The sequence below is a fragment of the Mixophyes fleayi genome, chromosome 1, assembly GCF_038048845.1.
Source record: "Mixophyes fleayi isolate aMixFle1 chromosome 1, aMixFle1.hap1, whole genome shotgun sequence".
Classification (NCBI taxonomy): Eukaryota; Metazoa; Chordata; class Amphibia; order Anura; family Limnodynastidae; genus Mixophyes; species Mixophyes fleayi.
This window is the reverse complement of record NC_134402.1, coordinates 408,900,329-408,923,276: the sequence shown is the minus strand read 5'-3', so window position 1 is coordinate 408,923,276 and position 22,948 is coordinate 408,900,329. Positions and strand designations below refer to the sequence as shown.

The 22,948-nt window shown below is 41.1% G+C and overlaps 1 protein-coding gene across 2 annotated transcripts in view; it reads right to left on the bottom strand.

Moving 5' to 3' along the window:
• The window catches only part of PDE8B (phosphodiesterase 8B), a 224,785-nt gene that overhangs the window by 146,311 nt on the left and 55,526 nt on the right, over positions 1-22,948 (bottom strand). The window contains exons 1-2 of one of the 2 annotated variants that reach the window (XM_075182181.1): positions 16,777-17,009; positions 15,517-15,906 (exon numbers count right to left, since the gene is read on the bottom strand). The exons of the other annotated variant lie outside the window; for it this stretch is intronic. Coding sequence (XP_075038282.1) covers positions 15,517-15,804 — 288 coding nt within the window. The 5' untranslated portion in view covers positions 15,805-15,906; positions 16,777-17,009. Of the gene's footprint in view, positions 1-15,516; positions 15,907-16,776; positions 17,010-22,948 lie in introns of those variants that run through there. 2 annotated transcript variants of the gene reach the window in all.

The window sequence follows — 22,948 nt, the reverse complement described above, 5'->3', positions numbered from 1 at the left end:
GAGTTTGAAGGGCCCCCTGGATGCCCGAGGCCCCTGGGCTATAGCCCAGTTAGACCTCGGGTTAATCCGGCCCTGCCCGTGCATAGGAAAAAATCTCACCTTACCATCATACTTCTATTTTTGCAAATGTAAGTTCTGATTAGCTTCTGAAATATTAGTATAAGTTTGTGAATGTCAATAGATCTTCTGTGTACGCTTACTTTTATTTTAGGTTTCAAGATGTTGGACATTTATAAATAAGGAGTTAAGGTGTTTCAATTCAAAATTGACACATACAACAACATTTATATTTCAAGTGGAACATTCTACCCCCCATTAGTCACAGACAAAACATGGTTAGGAATTGAAAATTGAAGAATATAAGTCTTGGGGGTAAATTTATCAACCTGTGGGTTTGAAAAAGTGGAGATGTTGCTTATAGCAACCAATCAGATTCTAGCTGTCATTTTGTAGAAAGTACTAAATAAATGATAACTAAAATCTGATTGGTTGCTATAGGCAACATCTCTACTTTTTCAAACCTGCATTTTGATAAATTTACCCCTTGGTCTTTCTCCCCTTGGAAAAATCACCTGTGTATGTCTAAGGCAGGGCCGTAATTAGCGCTGTGCAAAAGAGGCAAATGCCTAGGATCATAGATGAAAGGGGGCACAGGATAATGAATATTTCAGGCTAACTTAGTAACAGTTGAGGGCTAGGGGGTGTCAGCTTTCCTTCTTGCTCCAGTTGCATTTTTAGTTAGGGCTCTGGCCAAACAGGCTATTCTTTATTAATTAGCATAGAACAGTATTTTCTGCATGTACAGAAAAGAAAAAAGTAAATTGTGACTGTGGGGAAACGAGGTATTAATATCACCTCAACCTGTCAACTGCGGACTATAAAAACATATACTTTTTCTAGCCCTCTGGTTCCCCATATTTCTCAGTCATATTTAGACTGGTGTATATTCTATTTTGAAAGTAGTAAAAGGTCTGCTAGCATGTATCGTTATCTTGCAGACTAGTCTATTTTTTCAGTCTAGGCAAAACGGTTATTGTCCACCAGTCCTGTATGAATGTACAGCACACCAGGGGGTCTCTTGTCTTTGTTTAGATGTGAGCTGGATGTTTAAATACAGAGGACTGCATTGTGTATTTAAATGTAAATGTGTCTGGATTGTGATCTCTCCTGTTTTAACAAACTCTGCTCTATAGCCACAGGACAATACCTGTTCCTAGTTAAATCAGTAGTGACTCATCTGCTATCCTTTTGGCTGTATGTTTACCTGTGAAAAGGTAAACACAGAAAAGGACCAATCAGGCAGGTCCTGAAATTGCTGATGAGGTAATTTTTGGGCTTAAAAGAGAGCTCTAGAGGAAAGCAAATTGGCATTTGCTACCAGTAGCTGAAGTCAGGCTGGCGTTGAGATATAGATCTCTGCGCCTGACAGAAAAGGGACAATCGGTCACTGGAGTACTGCCGTTGCCCTGATATACCTCTCCAGGTCTTGGGGAGCTGTGTGTCCACCGAAAGATGAGTGACAGTGACTGAAGGCCGCTACCTTTGCTGGTAGCCTTAAAGGAGAGAGGGCGACGAGCTTGGATTGGTAGACAGCTGTCCCTGAGAGTGACAAGGATACTGGTGAGGTGTTTTCATTATATCCTGCATGTTGTCTGTGCCAGTCTGTAGTGTTATTTGTTGCAAGTTATTATTTAAATATGTTTATTGCTGTTCCGTGCTACCATTTTGTTAAATAAACGTATATGTTTTATTTCGGATATTTGCCTGGGTGATTTTGAACCTTGGATAGGTACCAGGTAGGCCAACTGTGCGGCACAGAAGGTTACGTTAAAACCGTTTTCCTCACAGTGACCATAACCAGTTGCGGACTGAAGAGGCCGATTTGAACTGTATAGCTGCGCCGTATGGCGCCTAACAAATCAACAATATTAATAATAATAATAATAGCTACCTTTTAACTTGACCTTCAGGTTAGCATGTGTTTATTATCCCCCCCCCCCCCCCCCCCAATTCCTGGAAGTATTTTTGGAATCCAATATAAAATTCTTCTACTAACATAGAAGGCCGTCAACAAAATTGAACCGACATACATCTCCTCACTTGTCTCAAAATATCTCCCAACTCAACACCTTCGTTCTGCACAAGATCTGCTTCTCTCTTCCAGTCTCATCACATCCTCCCATTCCTAGTTACAGGACTTTTTTTTCGGGCTGCACCCACTTTGTTTAATTCCCTCCCTCGCACAGTAAGACTTTCCTCTAGTCTTCAAACCTTCAAGTGTTCTCTAAAAACCCACCTCTTCAGACAAGGTTATGATATTCCTTAACCAGCATCTTAATCTCCCTAGGTTACCCTATTACCACCCTGTACACAGCACCCTCTACACAGCTAACACAAGACATCAACCCTCTGACCAACATTGCTGTCTGACTCATCATATGGCCCACTCAATACTTTTTACCTTTGCATTCTAGCTGGATCAATGTGCAATATGATGTAACATGTGCCCTAGTGTTTCAAACCCCCATTTGTCCCATAGAATGCAAGCTTGCGAGCAGGGCCCTCTTACCTCTCTGTCTGTATGTATTACCCAGTATTGTGTTATTAATGGTTGTTCCCAATTGTAAAGCGCTATGGAATTTGCTGGCGCTATATAAATGTTGATGATGATGATTATTAATGGTTACATAAATACTGCATTGGGCACTGCAAATTTCAGAGAAGAAGAAACCTTTAGGGCTCCTATAGACCCATGGCCGGATTAAGGGAATGTCCATTCCCCCGTGAGGCCCCCAATGTGAGCCACCCGCCACCCCCCGTCCCCCATGAGTGCCCCGTCCCCCAAGCGCTTACCTGTCAGTGCAGTCCTCCGTCCCTGGCGCGCTGTAAGCTCCTTACTGAGGAGATCTCAGTAAGCAGATTACTGAGCGCCGGGGACGGAGAACTGCACTGACAGTGCTCAGCAGCATTGATCAAAAATGCTGCTGAGGACTTTGAAGGGCCCCCTGGATGCCCGAGGCCCCTGGGCTATAGCCCAGTTAGACCTCGGGTTAATCCGGCCCTGTATAGACCTCATGTCTGTCCTATCACTTGTTAGTATTACAAGCTTGTGATTACAACTCTAAACCCAGCACTTCTAAGTAGAATTCTGTAACAGGCATGAAACCTTTGTGAATATGTTGTACTGCAAAACTTGAAAGTGTTAAATATACAATCACTATATTTTCTTTTGTTTCTTTTAGAGTACGGAATATTTACTTTTAGAATGTTATAATTGTTGCACCTTTTGAAAATTCATCAAATTTCAGTTTCCTTTCTTTTTTTTATTTACGGCCAGGAGACCACAGTAAATGTAAATCATTCATGTTTCAATTCATACCTTACATTGCTTCCTGTTATATGTGGACATATAGCCCTGAAAATGACTCACTGAGCTCCTGCTACATATTAATGCAGCTATTGAACGTACAGTCTCATTGATTTGATTTGGTGTAACAGAGGCGGCCGGCAGCTGCACAAACATGCAACGGAGCTTAATGTCTGATGGAAAAATACAGCTTGTTAATATGTATGTCCTACTCTCCCCTTGAAATACTTATATGTATGTATATGTGTAAGCCTAGAGAAAATGTACAGCAGAACATCAGGTTATAGATATAGGGAAGGTTGCTGTTCCAAAGTGCTTTCTGGTCTCAGGAAATTAGTGTGGGGACACCGGGGAGACATTATCACTAACATTAACATTTGGGTGTTGGACTATGAGTATTTTCCATGGTATATGAGGAGGATAGCCTAAAATAAACAGGATTTGGAGCATATTACAAGTACCTGGAGAAGAGTTTACAACAGAATAAATGAACCGTTTCAAATCCAATGCACTCAGAATAGATAAAAAAAAACCACAGCGAGTTTATGTTTTGAATACACTGTAGCAGGAACTGTGTACACCACATATTGCCAGTAATAGGCTTAGAAAGTGGGATGGGTGGCAGGGGGAGCCAAGCAGCTGCTCAGGCAATCTATATTACTAGTTACACTTAACTTTTCTTAACTTTTTACTAAAGTTTTACATATTAAAACAATTCTCAATAGACGGCTTTGATCATTTTTATTTACAGGGCAGAATGATCAGAGACCAGACGGAAACATGAAAGTTACTGTATGCAAAGAATTGATGCAATGTTTAGCTATTTTAAAATTCAATAATACACATTTCATTCTAGGCACTACCAAAAGTGACAAGACACATTCAAACATTCCATTACACTGAAATAGCTAAACTTCAAAATAAACAAAAAGCTAAAATATAATAAATATAATTAAAGCATATTAGATATCTTAGAAACTACCATTGTTTTGCTAAAAAAAAAAACCATATAACTCAACTAAACTATCTGAGATGTATCAGTAAAACTAATTAGCCTTAGCCATTCAATTTATGAGTGGAAGCCTTTGTCCAAAGGTAATAAAGCTGAAACTGTCAATCATCATCATCAGCTATTTATATAGCTCCACTAATTCAGCAGCTCTGTACAGAGAAACTCACTCACATCAGTCCCTGCCCCATTGGAGCTTACAGTCTTAATTCTCTAACACACACACACACACACAGACAGACAGAGACTAGGGTCAATTTGATTGCAGCCAAATAACCTTTTACTATGTTTTTGGGAGTGTGGGAGGAAACCGGAGCACCCGGAGGAAACCCACACAAACACAGGGAGAACATACAAACTCCACACAGAAAGGCCATGGTTGGGAATCAAACTCATAACCCCAGTGCTGTGAGGCAGAAGTGCTAACCACTAAGCCACCGTGCTTCCCAAATTTTGAATCATTTTCCACTTATGGACAGATGCTATAACCATAGAGGTAATAGTCCAAAATGAAACTTATATTAAGTAGTTAATCACAAATAACTGGTATACTAAAGTGTATTTAGCCTTTACAAAATGAATTGTTCAAAGTACTACATCACAAAACGAAATATCATAACTCTACAATAACATGTAACCTACATACTAATTAATAATAATTATATAAATTAGAGGTATGATATGTATTTTAATTCTGTGACCATGACTAAATAAAACAACAAGTGCAAGATCCATGGTAGGCCAAGGTCTGTCCATTTAAATAATATTTTATTCCTCTTGAATCACTATTGTTCTATTACAGACAATAGCAATTATACAGAGATTGATTTTTTCATTTTACCATGCTGTTTTCATTGTCCCGTGTGTTTAGATACAGTGAATTAGCACTGGTGTCTGATCTTATTATGAAGAAACACGGGGGGAAGGGGTGTCCTTCATTTCACTTAATGACTGATCCATTTCATCATTTTAGTTTGTGGTTTTTATTTTTATATATATATATATATATATATATATATATATATATATATATATATATATATCATACTTGCCAACTCTCGGAAACAAGTTTCCGGGAGAGGGGGCGTGACTGGAGGGCGGGAGGGGGCGGGACGAAGCCAAACGTGTCATTTTGGTCCCGCCCCCCCCCCCCCCCGCAAAAACGTAATTTACGTCGCGGGGGCGGGGCCAAAATGACGCGATTGGCCTCGTCCCGCCCCCTCCCGCCCTCTTAAATGGCGTCAATCACCGAGAATCGCGTCATTTGACGCGATTCTCGGTGAAATCCAGGATGCGAGAGAAATGCCAACGAGACTGAACCGAATTTCGGACATTCCGGGAGAGTTGGCAAGTATGATATATATATATATATATATATATTGTTGCATCCTTTTGGTTCTACTTACACATATAAACAGATTTTTTTTCTATCATGGGGCACATTAAAAATAAGCACAACAGGTTGATGGATAGAAACCACTCTGCAGAGTTGTGTTGTCTGTTCCTCCCTTTTTCAAAAGCAGGTGGAAAATCTGGTCAGCAGAAGCCACATGGAACTGTCAGATTTGTTTGTTTGTTGGTAGCACTTGTTTATCTTACATTCAGGGAAGATGCTGCCATTACCAGTGCCCCTGTGCCTGAAATTTCACTCATGCGCAGTTCATACCCTTTGTGGCTTCGCTGTGTCCCACAAACCAGGGGGCCTGTTCCGACTCAGATACTAAAGTAGAAGGCACCCATGCAAGTGTAAACGAGCTGGCAGAGTGCCCCGGTAAACAACGGTGCCCTCCTGCCTCACTTACTGGGCTTACCCTGCTCCAACTGCCCTGCATACATTAAAATGTCTACTGATATTTCATTACAGATAAATGTCGCTCTTTCATTAAATGTATTGTTTAAACTGAGATAAAGGGTAATGTGTGCAGGTTAGAGGGCCGCACAAGGGGCCCTCGAAGTGTATCAAGTTGCCCATCACAGATCTTGAGGGAGCAGTGGGAAAAGAATTAAGACAACTTAAAATTAAAGTATCTTCTGAGAACGGTGGCAGCGTCTTTTAAAAAACACAATGACGTATTTGTGTTATACATAATGTCAGAAGTGTGAATAATGCAGATTATATTCAATAATAACTTTAACAGCAGCAGCATCTCACTTCCTTGTCTACAAAAAAAGTAGCTATCTTAGAGCAGCTGTTACCCACAGGTACCTGCAGTGTTAGGGTATAAGACTGTGTGGTGAATTAGAACTTTGGACACTCCATCCAGCAGTCACCCTAAGGCAGCTTTTCAAAGCGGAAAATAGCCGAGTATATTTTCATGGGTGATTTAGTAGGGATTTTCCCACCCCTGAAAATTGCTGCTGAAAGCCGTAACTCTAACTAGTTGACTACATTTTAGCCTGCAACTGCCAGCGGATCAGTAAAGGAAAATTGTTGCTGCAACAAACTCCAATGACATTTAATAGAAGATATTTGTTGAGATTTTCCGCTGTGAGTTGTACCGACATAACCAGTTCTGGAAAAACCCCCAGCGTGATATTACCCCAACTAATCGGGATTTAGCTCTGCAGTAAAAATACTACTGAAAAATACAGCTCTTCTGAAATGAATGGTGTTTAACAATTACTGGGCTCACCGATCACAACAATTTGCATATTTTGCTCGGCGTGTCAAACCTGAAAAGCCTGGCGATTTTCAGCGGTCAAAAAATCACTCATAAATCGCTCAAAAAATAAAGATAGATTTTTCGCATTGGAAATCTCTAGCTGAAAAATCACCTCTGATACCCTCCCTGAGGATTATTTAAAATCAACATCAGGGGGTAAACTTATCAAGCTGTGGGTTTGAAAAAGTGGAGATATTGCCTATAGCAACCAATCAGATTCTAGCTGTCATTTTGCAGAATGTACTAAATAAATGATAACTAGAATCTGATTGGTTGCTATAGGCAGCATCTCCCTCTTTTTCAAACCTGCAGCTTGATAAATTTATCCCCAGATGTGATTTTGGACTATTGTATTATTAATTCTGTATTAGCATTTAATCATAATGCTTACTACCCCAAAGGCAAATGATAATGTATTTGTTTGGATAGATACAAAAAAAAAAACTTGGAATACTGCATGAGAATGGGTCTATAAAAATAACAAAAGACACATGTTCTTCCTTCCGCCAGTCACATCAGCACCTCTTGGGGATAAACTTGTCTAGCTGCACGTCCCTATTTACCCAATGTGCTGAGCATCAGTAAAACAACATAAAATGTGAACAGCAGGGAATATGGAATCTCCCAAGAGAATAGAAAGCCCAAAGCAAAGCACAGCAAGGAGGAAGATTATTGCACTGCAGATTTACGAAGATGATGCTTGTTTAAAGGGAATTTTTCATCAAAACAGAACTTCTTCCTTTGATCAGCCATGCATAAAAAAACATTTTCTCTTCCATGTGTGACCTCAAAGCTGTCCAGTTTTGCAGTATTTGTTCGGTTATCCCCACGTTTGAGTATTTTGCTTGTCCGTGAAGCTACTATAGGGCTAAATGTAAATGGCTGTAAAAAGACAAATTCTTCTAAACCAACAGGAGACACCATTAAGCATCAAGATAATCTCGGATTTCTAACTGTTACGTGAATATTGATATAAGCTTGCAGAACAAGTGACAGAGATCTTCGCCTATAACAGCCGCCTTTCCCATAGGTCTTAAGCTCTTGCATAATGCAAGCTTATATGCAATACCGCAGCTGGGAGGTAGGAGGCAGTAGCAAGAATGGAGCAGATAGTCAAAACAGGCCGAGGTCAGGGGTCCATAGCAAACAGATTAACAGTGACAGGCCAAATGGTCAGGGCTGGAAATGAGCAGGGGTATCCAAATAAAGCCAGAGGTCAGGGCAACAAGAGTCCAAGCAGAGTGCAAAAACAAGGCCAAGGGTCACAATGGAGAATCAGGTGAGACAGAAGTTTAGCAGAGTATCCACAAGGATAGTCACAGAGTAAGTCAACCACACGTGCAGGGCACAGGATGCTATAGCCCAGAAATGAAAAATGAATCAGAGGCTAATCAAGCCTAATTGCCCCTCAGGATGTGCCTAATTAATGCCCTCTACTTGTGCACATGGCCGGTTGCCCCAGCTGCCGGGGCGCAGCGTTGATTACAGAGGTGTCCCGGCCAGTGCCTTGGTAATGGCCCGGAGCCAATATCGGAAGTGGCATCGTGGCTGTCATGACAACAGCAGAGGAAGTGAACCACCGCGGCCTATTACAATAACACAAGGCCAATAGAGTATATGAACCCTGTGAGCATTATTATTTATCTGTATGTGCTGTATTGTGGATTCTCCATTCTACACAGGGATCAATGATCCTTATTTCAAGCTCTTTTGGCTTTCTCTTCCTTTTAGGGAAAAAAAAATAAAGTTCATAGGCAACTAAACTGCACTCACAAGTGTATCCGTCTACACGCACAAACGGAGATAGCCATTGGCTTCCCATTATTAATGCGACAGTGTTCTATCAATTCACTAGGAATCAGTATCATTACTTGGCACCTCTAGTTTCCGGGAGGTTATAGACTATGGGCCTGAGTCATTAAGGAGAGCAAAGCATAAAAAAGGAGTAACATTTGCACCTGGGCAAAACCATGTTGCATTGGAGTGGGAGGTAAATTTAAAATGTGGGGACAGATTTATAGTTGGTGTAGGACATGTCCTAGATCAACTTTAAATTTCAGTGTAATAATAAAGCTAGCAAGTATTTGTGTGCTAGATGAAAAAAACAGCCAATATTTAACTTATGTGCAAAATAATAAACTAATTTGCACCCCTTAAATTGTAACATGGATTGTCCCAGAGAACATTTACTCCTTTTTTGCCTTAATGACTCAGGCCCTACATGTTTGCCATCACTAGTTGTTAACCCCTTCCTTTCTAAAACATCTCCCACTGTTTAGGATTTACAAGAACCCTGTTCCTGAATGCTCACTCATAATTATTCCACTGGTATTGTAGAATACAGTTTTAATACAGTATCAATTTTAAAAGAGTAATCTAAACCTGTTTGTTTTCAGACTAACAACGCATACAACAATCATCTTCATTTTATTATCTGCAGTGCAGCGAGTCCCTTAGGAATACTTTCTGAACCACAAAGTGGTGTAATAAAAATTGGGAAAGCAGCAATGTGATTAATATAAACTGGGCATAGCAATGTCTGTAACAATGTTACTGTCAGTCTCATGTATTGAATGTCTCCTTATCTCTGGTCTGATAGGAGAGTCCATTTGTGTCTACACCATATAATCTGAACATCACAGAGATCTTCATGTGCTTGTGCTTCACAGTAATATTTATCTTTAACTGTGACATGCCATACATTTCTAGTGTTATATTTATAGTGCATAATCTTATGGACAGTACATCAATGTGCCTGTATACTAATAATCGTGGTGTCATAGTTTATTAACCTATGGTGGTTGATTTGTGATGTGCAGGGTTTAATGATTGCAAAGCTACTTTGGAGGAGCTACAAGAGTACAATCTGTTCCCCCCCATGAGATTTCCTGCTTAAACAATCTCAAAGCCAGTTGATGAGAGATGTGATTAGTTAGTTGGGGATGTCAATATAGCATTTCAGAAACCAACCAACACTTCTGTGCTAAGAACAAATTTACATTCAATCATAAGTTGAAAGAAATTCCCAAAGCTTTGCGAAAAATCCTTGGTTGCCAACTCACAGCAACACATTGAAGGTTAGGGCAATGTGTGACACCACTTTAGAAGTTTTATCTGACAGACGATAAGAACCGCACGGTCCATCACATCACACTTTAGCAATATTTAATAGTGCAGTGATGGCCAGCAATCTCCATCCTTGCTAAAAGAAAAAGCTTGCCAATGAACTATAGTAAACTGTGAAAGGTGGGGTTCATGGCTGCAAGATTTGTTTACAGATAAAAAAATGTTTCCACTATCAGTAGACATAATCCTAAATGATCAGACATTATGTAATGCTGTGATGGAGAAGAATCTGGGACTAATAGCAGATCACAGAATATGATCAAATACACTCAGTGAATACGTAACTGGCAAATACACTTTATTTGGCACATCTGTGAACCTGCTCGTTACTGCAAAAACCCAATCAGCCAATCATGTGGTAAAGTCAAAAGGTTTGGTTGTTTTTCATACCAAACACCAGAAAGGGAAGAAATCATCATCATCATCATTTATTTATATAGCGCCACTAATTCCGCAGCGCTGTACATAGAACTCACTCACATCAGTCCCTGCCCCATTGGGGCTTACAGTCTAAATTCCATAATGCACACAGAGACAGACAGACACTGGCTAGGGTCAATTTGTTAGCAGTCAATTAACCTACCAGTATGTTTTTGGAGTGTGGGAGGAAATCGGAGCACCCGGAGGAAACCCACGCAAACACGGGGAGAACATACAAACTCCTACAGATAAGGCCATTTGTGATCTAAGTGACTTTGACCAGGGAATAACTGTTGATGCCAGATGGGGCGATTACAGAATCACAGTGTAACGGACTTACCTCCCCGCCGTCCGGAAGCCGTACTTCCTCATCCAGCACCATGTGACCGCACCCGGAGGCGGTCACATGACTGCAACCTAGAGGCGGGGATTTTGAATCCCTGTCAGTACTTAAAGATCACTCTGACACTCGCTGAGTGTCAGAGCAACACTTACCTGTTCCTGGCTCCTGTGTTTCGTGGATTACTGTGTTTCCAGTCTCCTGTGTCTTCCTGTGTGCTGATCTCTGCCTGTTAGACTATTCTGGCTCTCCAACCCCTGTGTACCGACCCGGCTTGCTGACTATCCCTCTACTCTTGTGACCCGTGTACCGACCCCGGCCTGATTGACTCTGAATTGCCTCCTGATTCTGCCTGCCTCAATTCCTGTGTACCGACCCAGCTTGATTGACTCCGCAACTTCTGCTCCACTCCGCTGCACTACATCTTGGGGCGAACCTGAGGGCCGCGACCTGCGACTCCTAGCAGTGAAGCCCACCCCGCCTTGCGGAGGTTCTTGGTGAACACCGGGGAATTCGTTAGACTCCGCGCCTCAGGTAAGCCAGCGCTAATCAAGATTAGTAATAGTAATCCAGTATCTGTTACACACAGCTGATATTCTGGGATTTTCATGTACAACAGTCTCTAGAGTTTACAGAGAATGATGCACAAAACAGAAAATATCCAGTGAGTGCCAGTTCTGTGGGCGAAAACACCTTGTTAATGACGGAGGTCAGAGGAGAACAGACATTGTTTAGTTAACATGAAGCAACAGTCACTCATGTGACCATGCATTACAACAGTGGTATAAAGAAGAGCATCTCTGAATGCTCAAATCATCCAACCTTGAAGTGGATGGGATAGTGCAGAGAACCACTCTGGGTTCCCTCCACTTCCACAAGCTCACCAAAACTGGAGGGAGAGGGAGAGAGAATAATACCATCTACATACCAGCAATAAATGACTATATCAGAATAAAGCATACCACAGCCACTCTAGTCAGGTCTCTAGAAACTGCACACTGATCCCAGCACCTTGCACTGACTGGCTAAATACTATGTCACACACCAGGCTCTCGAGCTCTGCTGGTTTTAGACCTCTCTGTAAGATGCCGTCCAGTCTGTTTCCACTCCAGAGATCCCTCCAGAATCAGAGTATGGGCGCAGCCATCTTGGATTTGATCACGATTCCTCTCAGCCAATCAGGTGAGAACAACCTCCACTTCATATTCCCTCCAAAACCAGTATATGGGAGCTGCCAACTTGGATATAGTCACCTGATCCATCTCAGCAAATCAGAGTGCTGCTTCTGCCCAGCTGATTGCAGTCTCCAATCAGGAATCAACAACAATTATAAAAGGAATTCCTGGAGCTCTTATCTGTTGCCAGTGCAACATTGTATTTCAGACGCCAACCTGGTTCCCAGCAGTTTGCAGTCTTGCTATCTATCCAGCTCTGACAGTGCAGTCTGCATTCTGGCTCCAGTCCGATCCCAGCAATCTGGTTCCATTGCGGTTCTAGTCTGGTCCAAACATCCAGTCCCTGTTTCCTCTCCTCTGCTAGTGCAATCACCATCTGCACCAGTCCATTCACTACACGCAGAGGAAAATTATCAAGTCATCCAGCTTCGTCCACGTAGTCACCAGTCCAGCTCCAGAGACACAACCCAGTCTAGGTACAGACAGATCCTCGGGTGTGACATACTACACCGCCTCCCTTGATGGCTTCATCAGCTAATTAGGCCTCCAGTACCACCTGCATGCTGATGACACCCAAATCAATCTACCCTCCCAAGGAGCTCTGCACATCCCTCATGTCACACGTCTCCTGCTGTCTCTCTTGTGTCCCAGCTACCCTATTTGTGTCTTACACTTCCCTTTAGGATGTAAGTTCTCACGAGCAGAGCCCTCTTTTCTCATGTTCTCCTTGTACTATTCCATCACTCTGTACCTCTAGTCCTGCTTCCCCAGTCCTGTTGTCTTGAGCCCAGGCCTACTTCACATTGGATATTACCATCACTCTCACTCGTTGTCCATAAACAAGTTGATCCACATTACCATGTTGTCTGTGTATTATTTGTTTAATCAGCAGATGTCTGGTCTTTGTATTATTTTGTTTTTCATGTATTATGTCATGTGTTATGGATCTTTGCTGTCTGTTTATTGTATACAACGGTAAATGTTATGTATGGCGCTGCAGAATTTTTGTGGTGCCTTATAAATTAAAGATAATAATAATAATAATAATAATACAGTCCAGCAATAAAAAAATTATAAATGAATTCCGTATTACTTACCTTAAACAAATAACATTTACAAAAGAAATGAAACAAGAAAAAATAGAATGCCATTAACTACAGTTGATATGAATTAGTAGATACAAATGTAAAATAAAATCCTTATTTAAAAAAAACCTCAACTAATTTCAATTGATGAATGAATCAATTAATGTATTGAAATGTGTAATAAGTAATTATTCAACTGTTGTATGAACAATTCCTATCCTCTGGCTGACATGGCACTCTGGGACTTGTAGTTCCATGACAGACGGAGAGCTGCTTGTTGCTAAAATCCAGAAAATAGCCAAATAATATTTTATGGGAAAACTAATGTTTACTAAATATTATCAGAAAAATATGCAGAAAGTAAACTGATGGCTGAAGAGTTATTATACATTGTAATAATACAGCAAGTCCAAACATACCAAACCACTAAGAAACATCATACAAATCTCAGTCATGCAGGCATGGAAGCCATCGTGACTATCATAATATTATCTGGTCCATTGCATTATAAAGGAGATTTTCTAGCTTATGTCATCAAGAGTACAGTACTCAGGAATTAGTCCCAATGTTATATGTCCTCATTACAAGCAGTTTGTCTGACAACACAAACATGAAATGTAATCTTCCTGTTACACACAACCTGAGGGACCTCGTTGCTCTCCAAGGCTACAATTATTTCAAAACACTGCATTTCTTATAGATGCTAATTGCCAGCAAGTGCCCTGCATACACTGAATCTGTGTCATACTCATGGGGCCTCATTTAGGCGTCTATTTATTAAAGTCATGTGGTGTCAATCAATATGCATCGCTGCAAACCGCCATATCTGCTCTGGGAGCCCCGGCTTAGTCCCCCCTCCTCCACAATCTGTTTTTACTATCTACCAGCAGCCTAGTGCAGGTGAGGGATCCAGCAATGTGGGAGAGACTTCAGCTGGGTCTCATTGGAGATGACAGGTAAGCCCAGGCCCAGCGCTCCCATTAGGCAAGGTTAGGCACTTGCCTAGGGCGCCGGGCTCTGGAGGGCGCCTGGAGGGCGCCACAGAATTCTAAAAGACTTTAAAACTGTGCGGCGACCGCTGACCTTAACTGTCACGGCCGCCGCACAGCATTCAGATGCACGGGGAGGGGGGAAGAGGCTATTTTGTCACCACCGCCGCCTCTCTGCTCCGTCTCCTCCCCTCCACTTACTAGTGTCAGTGAGTGGAGGGGAGGAGACGGAGCAGAGAGGCGGCGGTGGTGAGACAAGGTAAGGAGAGGAGGGCGGCAATTTTTGCGGGGGGGGGGGGGGGCGACGGCGATTTTTGCGGGGGGCGCCGCTTTTTTAAAAATGCCTAGGGCGCCGTGGACCCTAGCACCGGCCCTGGGTAAGCCAAGATGGCATTACCCTGCTGCGAAAAGCAAAGCTTTTCATAGCTTACTGAACAACAAAACTTTGTGGGACCCATATTAATATATGAGGTCTGTGTTAAGAAACTTCAACTGGGTTGTTGTAGGAGAAATCTATGCCCAGTTTTTAAGGCTAATCGCATATTAATAACTAGGTCCCTTAGAGTTAAATACAGTTAAAGGGTCCAGATTTGCAGCTGGACAAACCATGTTGTGATGCAAGGGGTGCAAATACATTTACATTTTATTTTTTGCATTTACAGGCAAAATTCTGCCTGCCTTTGTTACACACACACTTATTTCTACCATTTAAAATAAGCTAGGACACACCCCTTCTCATATCTAAACCTGTCCTCACATTTTAAATCCCACCTCCCCTCAGTGCAACATAGTTTTGCCAAGGTACAAAACTGCACCTGCCAGACATCTTTACACCTAATTCTAAATGAGACCCATTATCTTAATAACATGTCTATTGATGCTGTTGTGTTTGCCTGCATACTATTATTGTCAAAAAACATATTTTTCAAAGTACAAATTGTTTCATTCATGTTTTTGGGCTTCTGAATTATCACAGAAAATCGAGTAACTTTAGTTGTAAACATTAATTGCAATTTTACTTTAATATCAGTATTCTGATTCCATGCTTAGGCAACCAGCTGTCCGGGGTGTTGAACTACAATCCTCTACCTGGAATGTTGGAGCGTGTAGTTCCATAGCAACTATCTGTTGCCTATCTCTGATTTACATCTTTATTAAGTTTTACAGCACACAACATAGCAAAGCTCTATCTTCAATATGTATAATGATGTTTTCAATGTATACTTATTGCATAGGGGTGGGTACTGTTTGTAGCCACCTATAAGGTCTATTTATACTTTTTAAGCAAAATATCCAATTTATTCCTTTTCTATGTGCAGAGAAACGCTGCATGAAAAGTTACCTTGACGCTGGTGTGGCTGGTCTGTGTCTCGGCCTCTATGCAGCTGTACTGCCCGGGGTCTCTGCGTTCCTTGCGGGAGCCGGAGCGTGCGGCAGGCGGGTAGCGGCTCTGGTAGGCAAGTACTGAGGGGATGGAGTCAGCCGCGTCGGTCTTGATGAAGAGCCCGTGCAGGGTGGCGGCGGTGCCCTGGGAGATGGTGGTGGTCTGATGTGGAGAGTTGGATTCGTCCGAATCTCTGCAGTAGATCACCCCGCTCTGAGATACGTGGATGCTGGGAGCGCAGCCCATACCTGTGCCAGGGGGCAATGGGTGACACCGAAGCACCCTCTAGGGATGCTGTATCCTGACACTAATGCACTGCGCCAGTCTACAAGGTACCACAACGAAGCACTAGGATAAAAGCCATAATGATCATATACTCAGTGCCGTGAAACAGATTCATTTAATGATAGACCTACCAGACATAGCACACACTCACATAAGCCAAGATAAATACTTATGCTAATGTATATTTCAGATACAACAGTACACAACAGCAGAGATGGCGAATTTCTATAGGGCAAATGTCTCCAATGAAGCACCAACACATAGTAATTACGCCAAATTTAATTAAGGTATCATGTGACAGTTTACAAACCAACTCACTACTGTTAACCAGTGAAATCACGTTAATGCCACTTCCTAGAAAGCGTATGGGATATGTGCCAACAGGCTTCTGTGCCAGGGTTTAGAGATCAGAGTGTAATCTGCTATCACTTGCACCCAGTCATTAGTGCCCTACAGGCAATTCTCTATCTCAACCCAAACCATGTGCCAATTATCAGCGATGGTGCATCCTGCCCTTTAACCACTTAGAAAACGCTCAGGTGTCTCTATTCCTCCCAGCCCCCAAAGCAGCGTCTGCCTCCCACCAGTTGCACAATGATACGTGATAGAAGAGAATGAATGAGATCAGACAGGATGGGGGGACTCCCTGAAATGGTAATACCCTCTGCGGGGCTGTTTTCCTTTCAAAGCTTTTAATTCTGCTCAGCAACCAACATCTTTTCCCAGCATCTCTCTGCCCCTGCAATGCTTTGACATCACATATGCCTGCCCTAGGTATGCTAGCAAGACATGCACAGTAGGGTATCATTAGATAAATTCTCACACACACTGTCTGTCACATACATTTCTATCCCTGACTAACACTAACCATCAGATTACACCAGCCTTAAATAATAAAAAAAACTCTATACCGATAGCCGCCTAATCCATTACCTTTATGAGATCAATAGTGATTGCATCTCCTGGACGCTGCCTTGCAATGCATTTCATTTGAAGGTAAAACCTACTGCACACAACTGATCCTTAGTGGCTCAGTGTCAATCACTGTTCGCTTTGCCCCTTTTTAGACTAACATGTAAATCCCCGGATGGTGATAGCGATGAATCCCTTCTCGCCGGTGACTGCAGATCTCTTCTTCATGCACAGCACTAGAGCTGCCGTCTCCTGAGCCCTCCCAGCCGTCACTGCTGCTGCTGCTGCTGCTGCTGCCTCCTCCTCTTGCTGGAAAGCAACAAGGCGTTGTCCCATTTACACATCGTTTTCACCCCTTTAACTCAGTGGGTTGCAATGGCCCGCTTCATTGCCTCCTGAAGTCTGGCTGTCATGCAGGTGTGGGGACCTTGGGAGCGAATCAGCAATATATATAATTGATGACCTGTTCTACTATCTTGTATTGGTATGTACAGGCATTCCTAGTGCGCAAACCAGAGCAGCTTAATTAATTTATATATAAGCTGGGAACTACAAGCTAAGCCTCGCTAAATAAACGGCCAGGTTTGAAATGGAGTAGGATATTATTTCATCATCCTCATCGTCATCATCATCATTTATTTATATAGCGCCACTAATATCGCAGAGCTGTACAGAGAAGTCACATCAGTCTCTGCCTCAATAGAGCTCACAGTCTGAGGGGCCTATTTATTAAACCTAATTTTCATGTCAATTCCCCGAACAGACACCAATTGAAGTATTTGCCTCATCTATCAACAGTACATCGCAGCAAATATAGACATCTGCTGCTTTGCACTTTTTTTTCGTACTACATAGCAGTCCCCATAGATGTCTATGGGGACTGCTATGTACCGCAATTTACAAATGAATGAAAATGCTTTTACACATATGGTAATGTACGCCAGCTCAGGCTGCCGTACATTACCGTTTCTGCTATTTTTTAGCACTGTTAAGCTCTGCTCCGAAGAGCAGAGCTTTACAGCGCATGTGTGGAGGGATCACATGATCCCTCCCTGTCACACAGCGCATGTGTGGAGGGATCACATGATCCCTCCCTGTCACACAGCGCATGTGTGGAGGAATCACATGATCCCTCCCTGTCCCATTCCGCTCTCTGCAACAGTGAAGTGCAGGGAAGTTTTCAAAAGGATCATGCGCACCAGGCTTCTGTGGATCACACAGCAGCTTCGGGAACAAAGAGGCAGTGAACAGGTAAGTTTCTAACGTCACAGGAACAGCAGTTTTTCGTGACTGCTGCTCCTGTGGAGATTTTTTTTAATAAATATGAGAAATAGTTCAATCTGTATCAATGCAATAAGGATTGAAAACTATTTTATTTTATGTGCCTGCTGATATATGTGCCCCTAAATTCCCTAACACATACACACACACACACACACACACACACACACACACACACACATACACACACACCTATTTATGAAACAATGCAATGGTAAAAAATAACCCTTACCGTGAATCCACCGCTAATCTAAGTATCCATCTGCAGCGTTCATAAATTTGATGAATACTTAGATACACAAGGATTGAAAACTATTTTTCATGTTTTACGGTCCTTCTTAAATATGTCACACAAACAGACTAGGGTCAAATTTTTTTAGCAGCCAATTAACCTTCTAGTATGTTTTTGTTTTGTGAGAGGAAACCGGAGCACCCGGAGGAAACTCATAAACCCAGTTGTGTGAGGCAGAAGTGCTGCCCCCAGATTATTCCCAAAATTACATATCTGCATGGTGGGGCATCACATCTTTAAAGTGTGCTTTCCGTTTATTTTATAATTTGCTGTTAAATAAATAATATTTCCCCCTGTGGGTACTCATACAGCAATAATGTGGTGTCCGTCCCTTGGGTAGCCAGCTGTACCATAATCTCACCAGACTACCACATGTCAGAGTCCTACTGGTAGACTGAATGCAATGGGACAAGTAACACTGTATGGGTAAAAGGTGGGCAGTGAAGATAATTAGAATAAGAAAAAACAACCTTAGTTTTGTGCAGCAAATTATAGGGAAGTGTGACTTAACAATAACATTAATTATTAAATATAAATATTTGCAGATAAAGCACTTCCAACTGGATACGATCTAATATATAGTTGTATATACTTTCATATAATGTAGTCTGAATACATAAACAAGTACATGTATTTGATTCAATAGCATAACACATAATTAGTCCCCCATTGTACAGCTCTACGGAATATGCTGGCGCTATATAGATGATGATGATGATTAGCCCACAAATGTCTCAACCAATACAATATAACAAATCAATGTTATAATATTCCAAAAGACTCAAATATTTAAAATATAGATATCCCATTACTGCTAATGTAAAAGTTTGAGAAAAAAAGTTCAGTACATAGCTGACTGAAAATAAAGGACAGATTACAATGCACAATGTTTAAATCGCGAGCTAGAGAACAAACAGAATCCCAAAACACCCCCTAATGTGATTCCTTGCAAGTTCATCAGAGGTGCTAAAATAGCTTGCAAAAGTGTATCTTTTATGGAAGTAGCAACCAATCCATAGTAACTCTTTAAATTACAACGAAGTACAACTGATTTCCCCAAGAGTAACATAATACATTTCCAGAGAATCATATCAATATGAATCAAATAAATAAATGTATCAAACAAATAAAAATATCAAAATATACAGTCACATAACATCTTAATATCTAAACTTTAGAAAAATGTTTTAAATCAATAAACTCTTTTTCCATACTGTCCAAAAATACATGATAATATGAACCACTTAAATAATTAAAAAAATCACCCAAGGATATATGATGAAACAATGAAATAATAATAGAATAGAATATTCACATCTCTAAGAGAATGGGTAAGAAAAGTAGCCAAGTATGATATAGATATTTGCACGTGAAAGCTGGTTATAGCTGTTTCTCTCTCCACTCACATTTTCTCTCTTTTTCCCGGAGCAGCTCCCCAGGGCAGGTGTAAAACAACCTCCCTGTTGTTTACTTTAGATTATAGCTGTGACGGAACTGTCAGTGTGAAATAGATGACAACTGATAAACATGAAATATTAACCTGTAATTATCAAAGTTTATAACCTGTAGTTGATAAACAGACTCAGAATACTTTTCTTTGCCTAAGCAGTACTATATATCACTACAATTCCTATCAAGTTGTATATACTTGGTCTAAATTTGGAAAACTGGTGGATTTCTGGCTATTGTGGGACTACAATACCCAGCATACTGAACCTTGTAGTGCCACAATAGCATGATGTTTGCCAATACCATGCTGCTTGGGTGTCTTTTTTTGTTAAATACTTTTTGGGGAGATTTGGGGAGATAAAGCAGCAGCATGAAGTCACTCTGGTGCCTCAATTAGAAGATGGGACAAAAATAGGCTTATCCTAGTGTTTAATAGCTCATAGACTGAGAAGGATAGAGGCTCAGTCACATTCCTTGGGCTGTGGGTGGTTTGTATAATGAAAGAATTGGACCCACACATTGGTAACTGTGCCGTCTCTGTTTTTGATCCACCACTGTCCATCACTGACTGTCCTTTTAACTCGCTATAATGCTGAACACTGATTTTAGTGTTTCATTGGCAGCATAGGTTAATGCAATTTACACAGACCAATAATGTGAAATAATGTGAGTAGATAAAGACAGAGCATGTTAGTCAATATTAATTCATGAATCTTCTTCTTTAGAACAATCTTTAAACCACTGCAACTTTTACAATGGTCTTTTGGTTCGATTCTCTCCCCTTCTCCCCCTGTCCTGGGCACTCTGAACAAACAGACTTGGTGGTAAATGTATGAAGCTCCGGGTTCTTCAACACCCTTTACAAGGCAGCGCCGCTTTAAATTTAAGCGCTGAAGACGCCGAACTCGCGGGTGTTGAAGAACCCGGAGCTTCATACATTTACCCCTTGATCTGCTGAATCATCCCTGGTTCTATCTGATGGATTGTCATCTACACAGCAGAACCTCTACAAGTTTAGCAGCATTCCACAAAACCCTTTCTACCACCCCTATTGATTTCCCTAATGTAGTCTTATCCTGGACAGAGATTGTGCCTTGATTGGCACCACATCCCTTGATTCCTCAGGAGTCAGATAATCAAATATGATATTTACCCTGGGTGGTAGAAGTTGGCTATGCACTGGCCTTCTTGTAAGATCAGCATAACATACAATCTCTTTGTGTATGTGTCAGGAATATTGGTATAAATTAATTGCCTTAAGCTCAGCAAGACAATAAATGGGGTAGTCAGTAGAGGCTGGCTGTAGCCACAGACTGGACAACATACATGCATAATACTAAGAATAGTGACATTGCGTCTTTTTTCTTTTCTTATATTCTGATACATCAATGCAAGATGTTTAAAAAAACAAAAGCGTAGAGGGTTAGGGATACAGTTCATTTTTAGCTCCAGCCCCTTATGGTAGATTATTTTTTGACCCTGACTACCAGTAGCTGAAGAGTTAATTAGATACGCCATCCACTTTTCTAGGCAGCTCAGTAAGCTGGGGTATTGAAAGCCACAGATATAATGTGATTGGTATTTTTGCAGGTGCTCCAGATAGAGACTAAGGAAAAAAGTCAGTGGGGAGAGGTAGATTTACTAATCTGCAATTTTGTTTGTAAACTGAACAATTTACTAAAGGCCAAACCGAATATCAAAGTGCACAATTTTAAACTATAAAGTTCCCAATTTCTATACATGGAAGATATAGATATCTTTCCATGTATCAAGTAGTGGGTTGCCAGACCGCATGGCAACCGGGTCCCCACACCCAAAGAATGCCATCCCAATACTGCATATTACTGGGCCCCTCCTGGTAGGCCTGGATGGGGAGTAGCAGGGTAATGCACTCTGTGTGAGTGCCCATACATTACTCACACTCATCTGTACTACTTATATCTATTACCTCATCTATTTGTTACTTGCTTCTGTATGCAGCACTGTGGAATCTATGGTACCTTATAAATAAATAATAATAATTGTCAGATTTGTTTGTTAACGCTTGTAACACTTGGTTGTTACCTGCTAATATGTTATTACAGATGATCTATTATCTTTGATTTAATGTAATGTTTTAACTTATTTCTGAGATTAAGAGTAAAGTGCGGCCCTTTTGAATATTAGAGGGCCGTCTATGCGGCTATTGATGTGTATCAGGTTGTCCATCACTGATGTAGCGGCAGAATACTGTATGTTAAATAAAATGCAGCCTTTTATTTGTCTTTAAACCACTATGTGACAACGGAATTTGGTTCTAAGCGCTAATGCTGGCAATACAGGCTGCATTAGTGCAGCCGACATCAGGTAATTGATCACATATTACAGCATGTACTGCCCGCAAATGATCTCATAATTATTGGGATATTAAAAAATGAAGCAGAAGATAATCACAGATGACCCCTATTGGGCGGTATGTGCTATCATTAGGACCCAATGATGGTGGAAATTATCCTATGTCTGTGGCCATGTGCCATGCTGATATTACCCTGTTAGGATTAGAACCGAAAGTCCTAACGCAAGGCAGCAATGCTAATATTTTACATATAGATGCTGGACTTGCCTGCTGTTTATTTAATACATGTGCATTTCCTAAAATATGATTTACGTGATGCTTGTGACTCACATTAATTACACTAGGTTATCTCTGTGTTAGTACATACAGTGTGTGAGACAAACTGAATTCCTGGCACCTGATAATACAAGCAGTGAGCACAGTCTGTACAAGAAGTCATAACTGGTTTAATTACTGCAGAAAACAAATGTACCCAACACAAGCAAAAAAAGGGAAGAAAAAAAGAAAGTGTGAATAAAGGTTTTCAGTGCAGCTATTTCTATGACATGAAAAGGGATTTTTTTATTTTATTTCCAACGTTTTCATGTCTATAAATAAACTTATTACTCCTGACTCTTGGAAACTCTTTAACCGAGTATAATAAAACCCCTGCTCCTAAATGCCACAGAATGTTAACAAAGAAAAAAAATAAGACAGAATAACAACATAGTATTTATATAAAGCTGGAAGTCTAAGATTTAGGAATCCAGGTGTATACACCGTTCACTAGGCTTGGTTAACCTGTTACTCTCCAGCTGCTCTGAGATGCACTCTGGGACTTGTAGTTCATTAGCCCT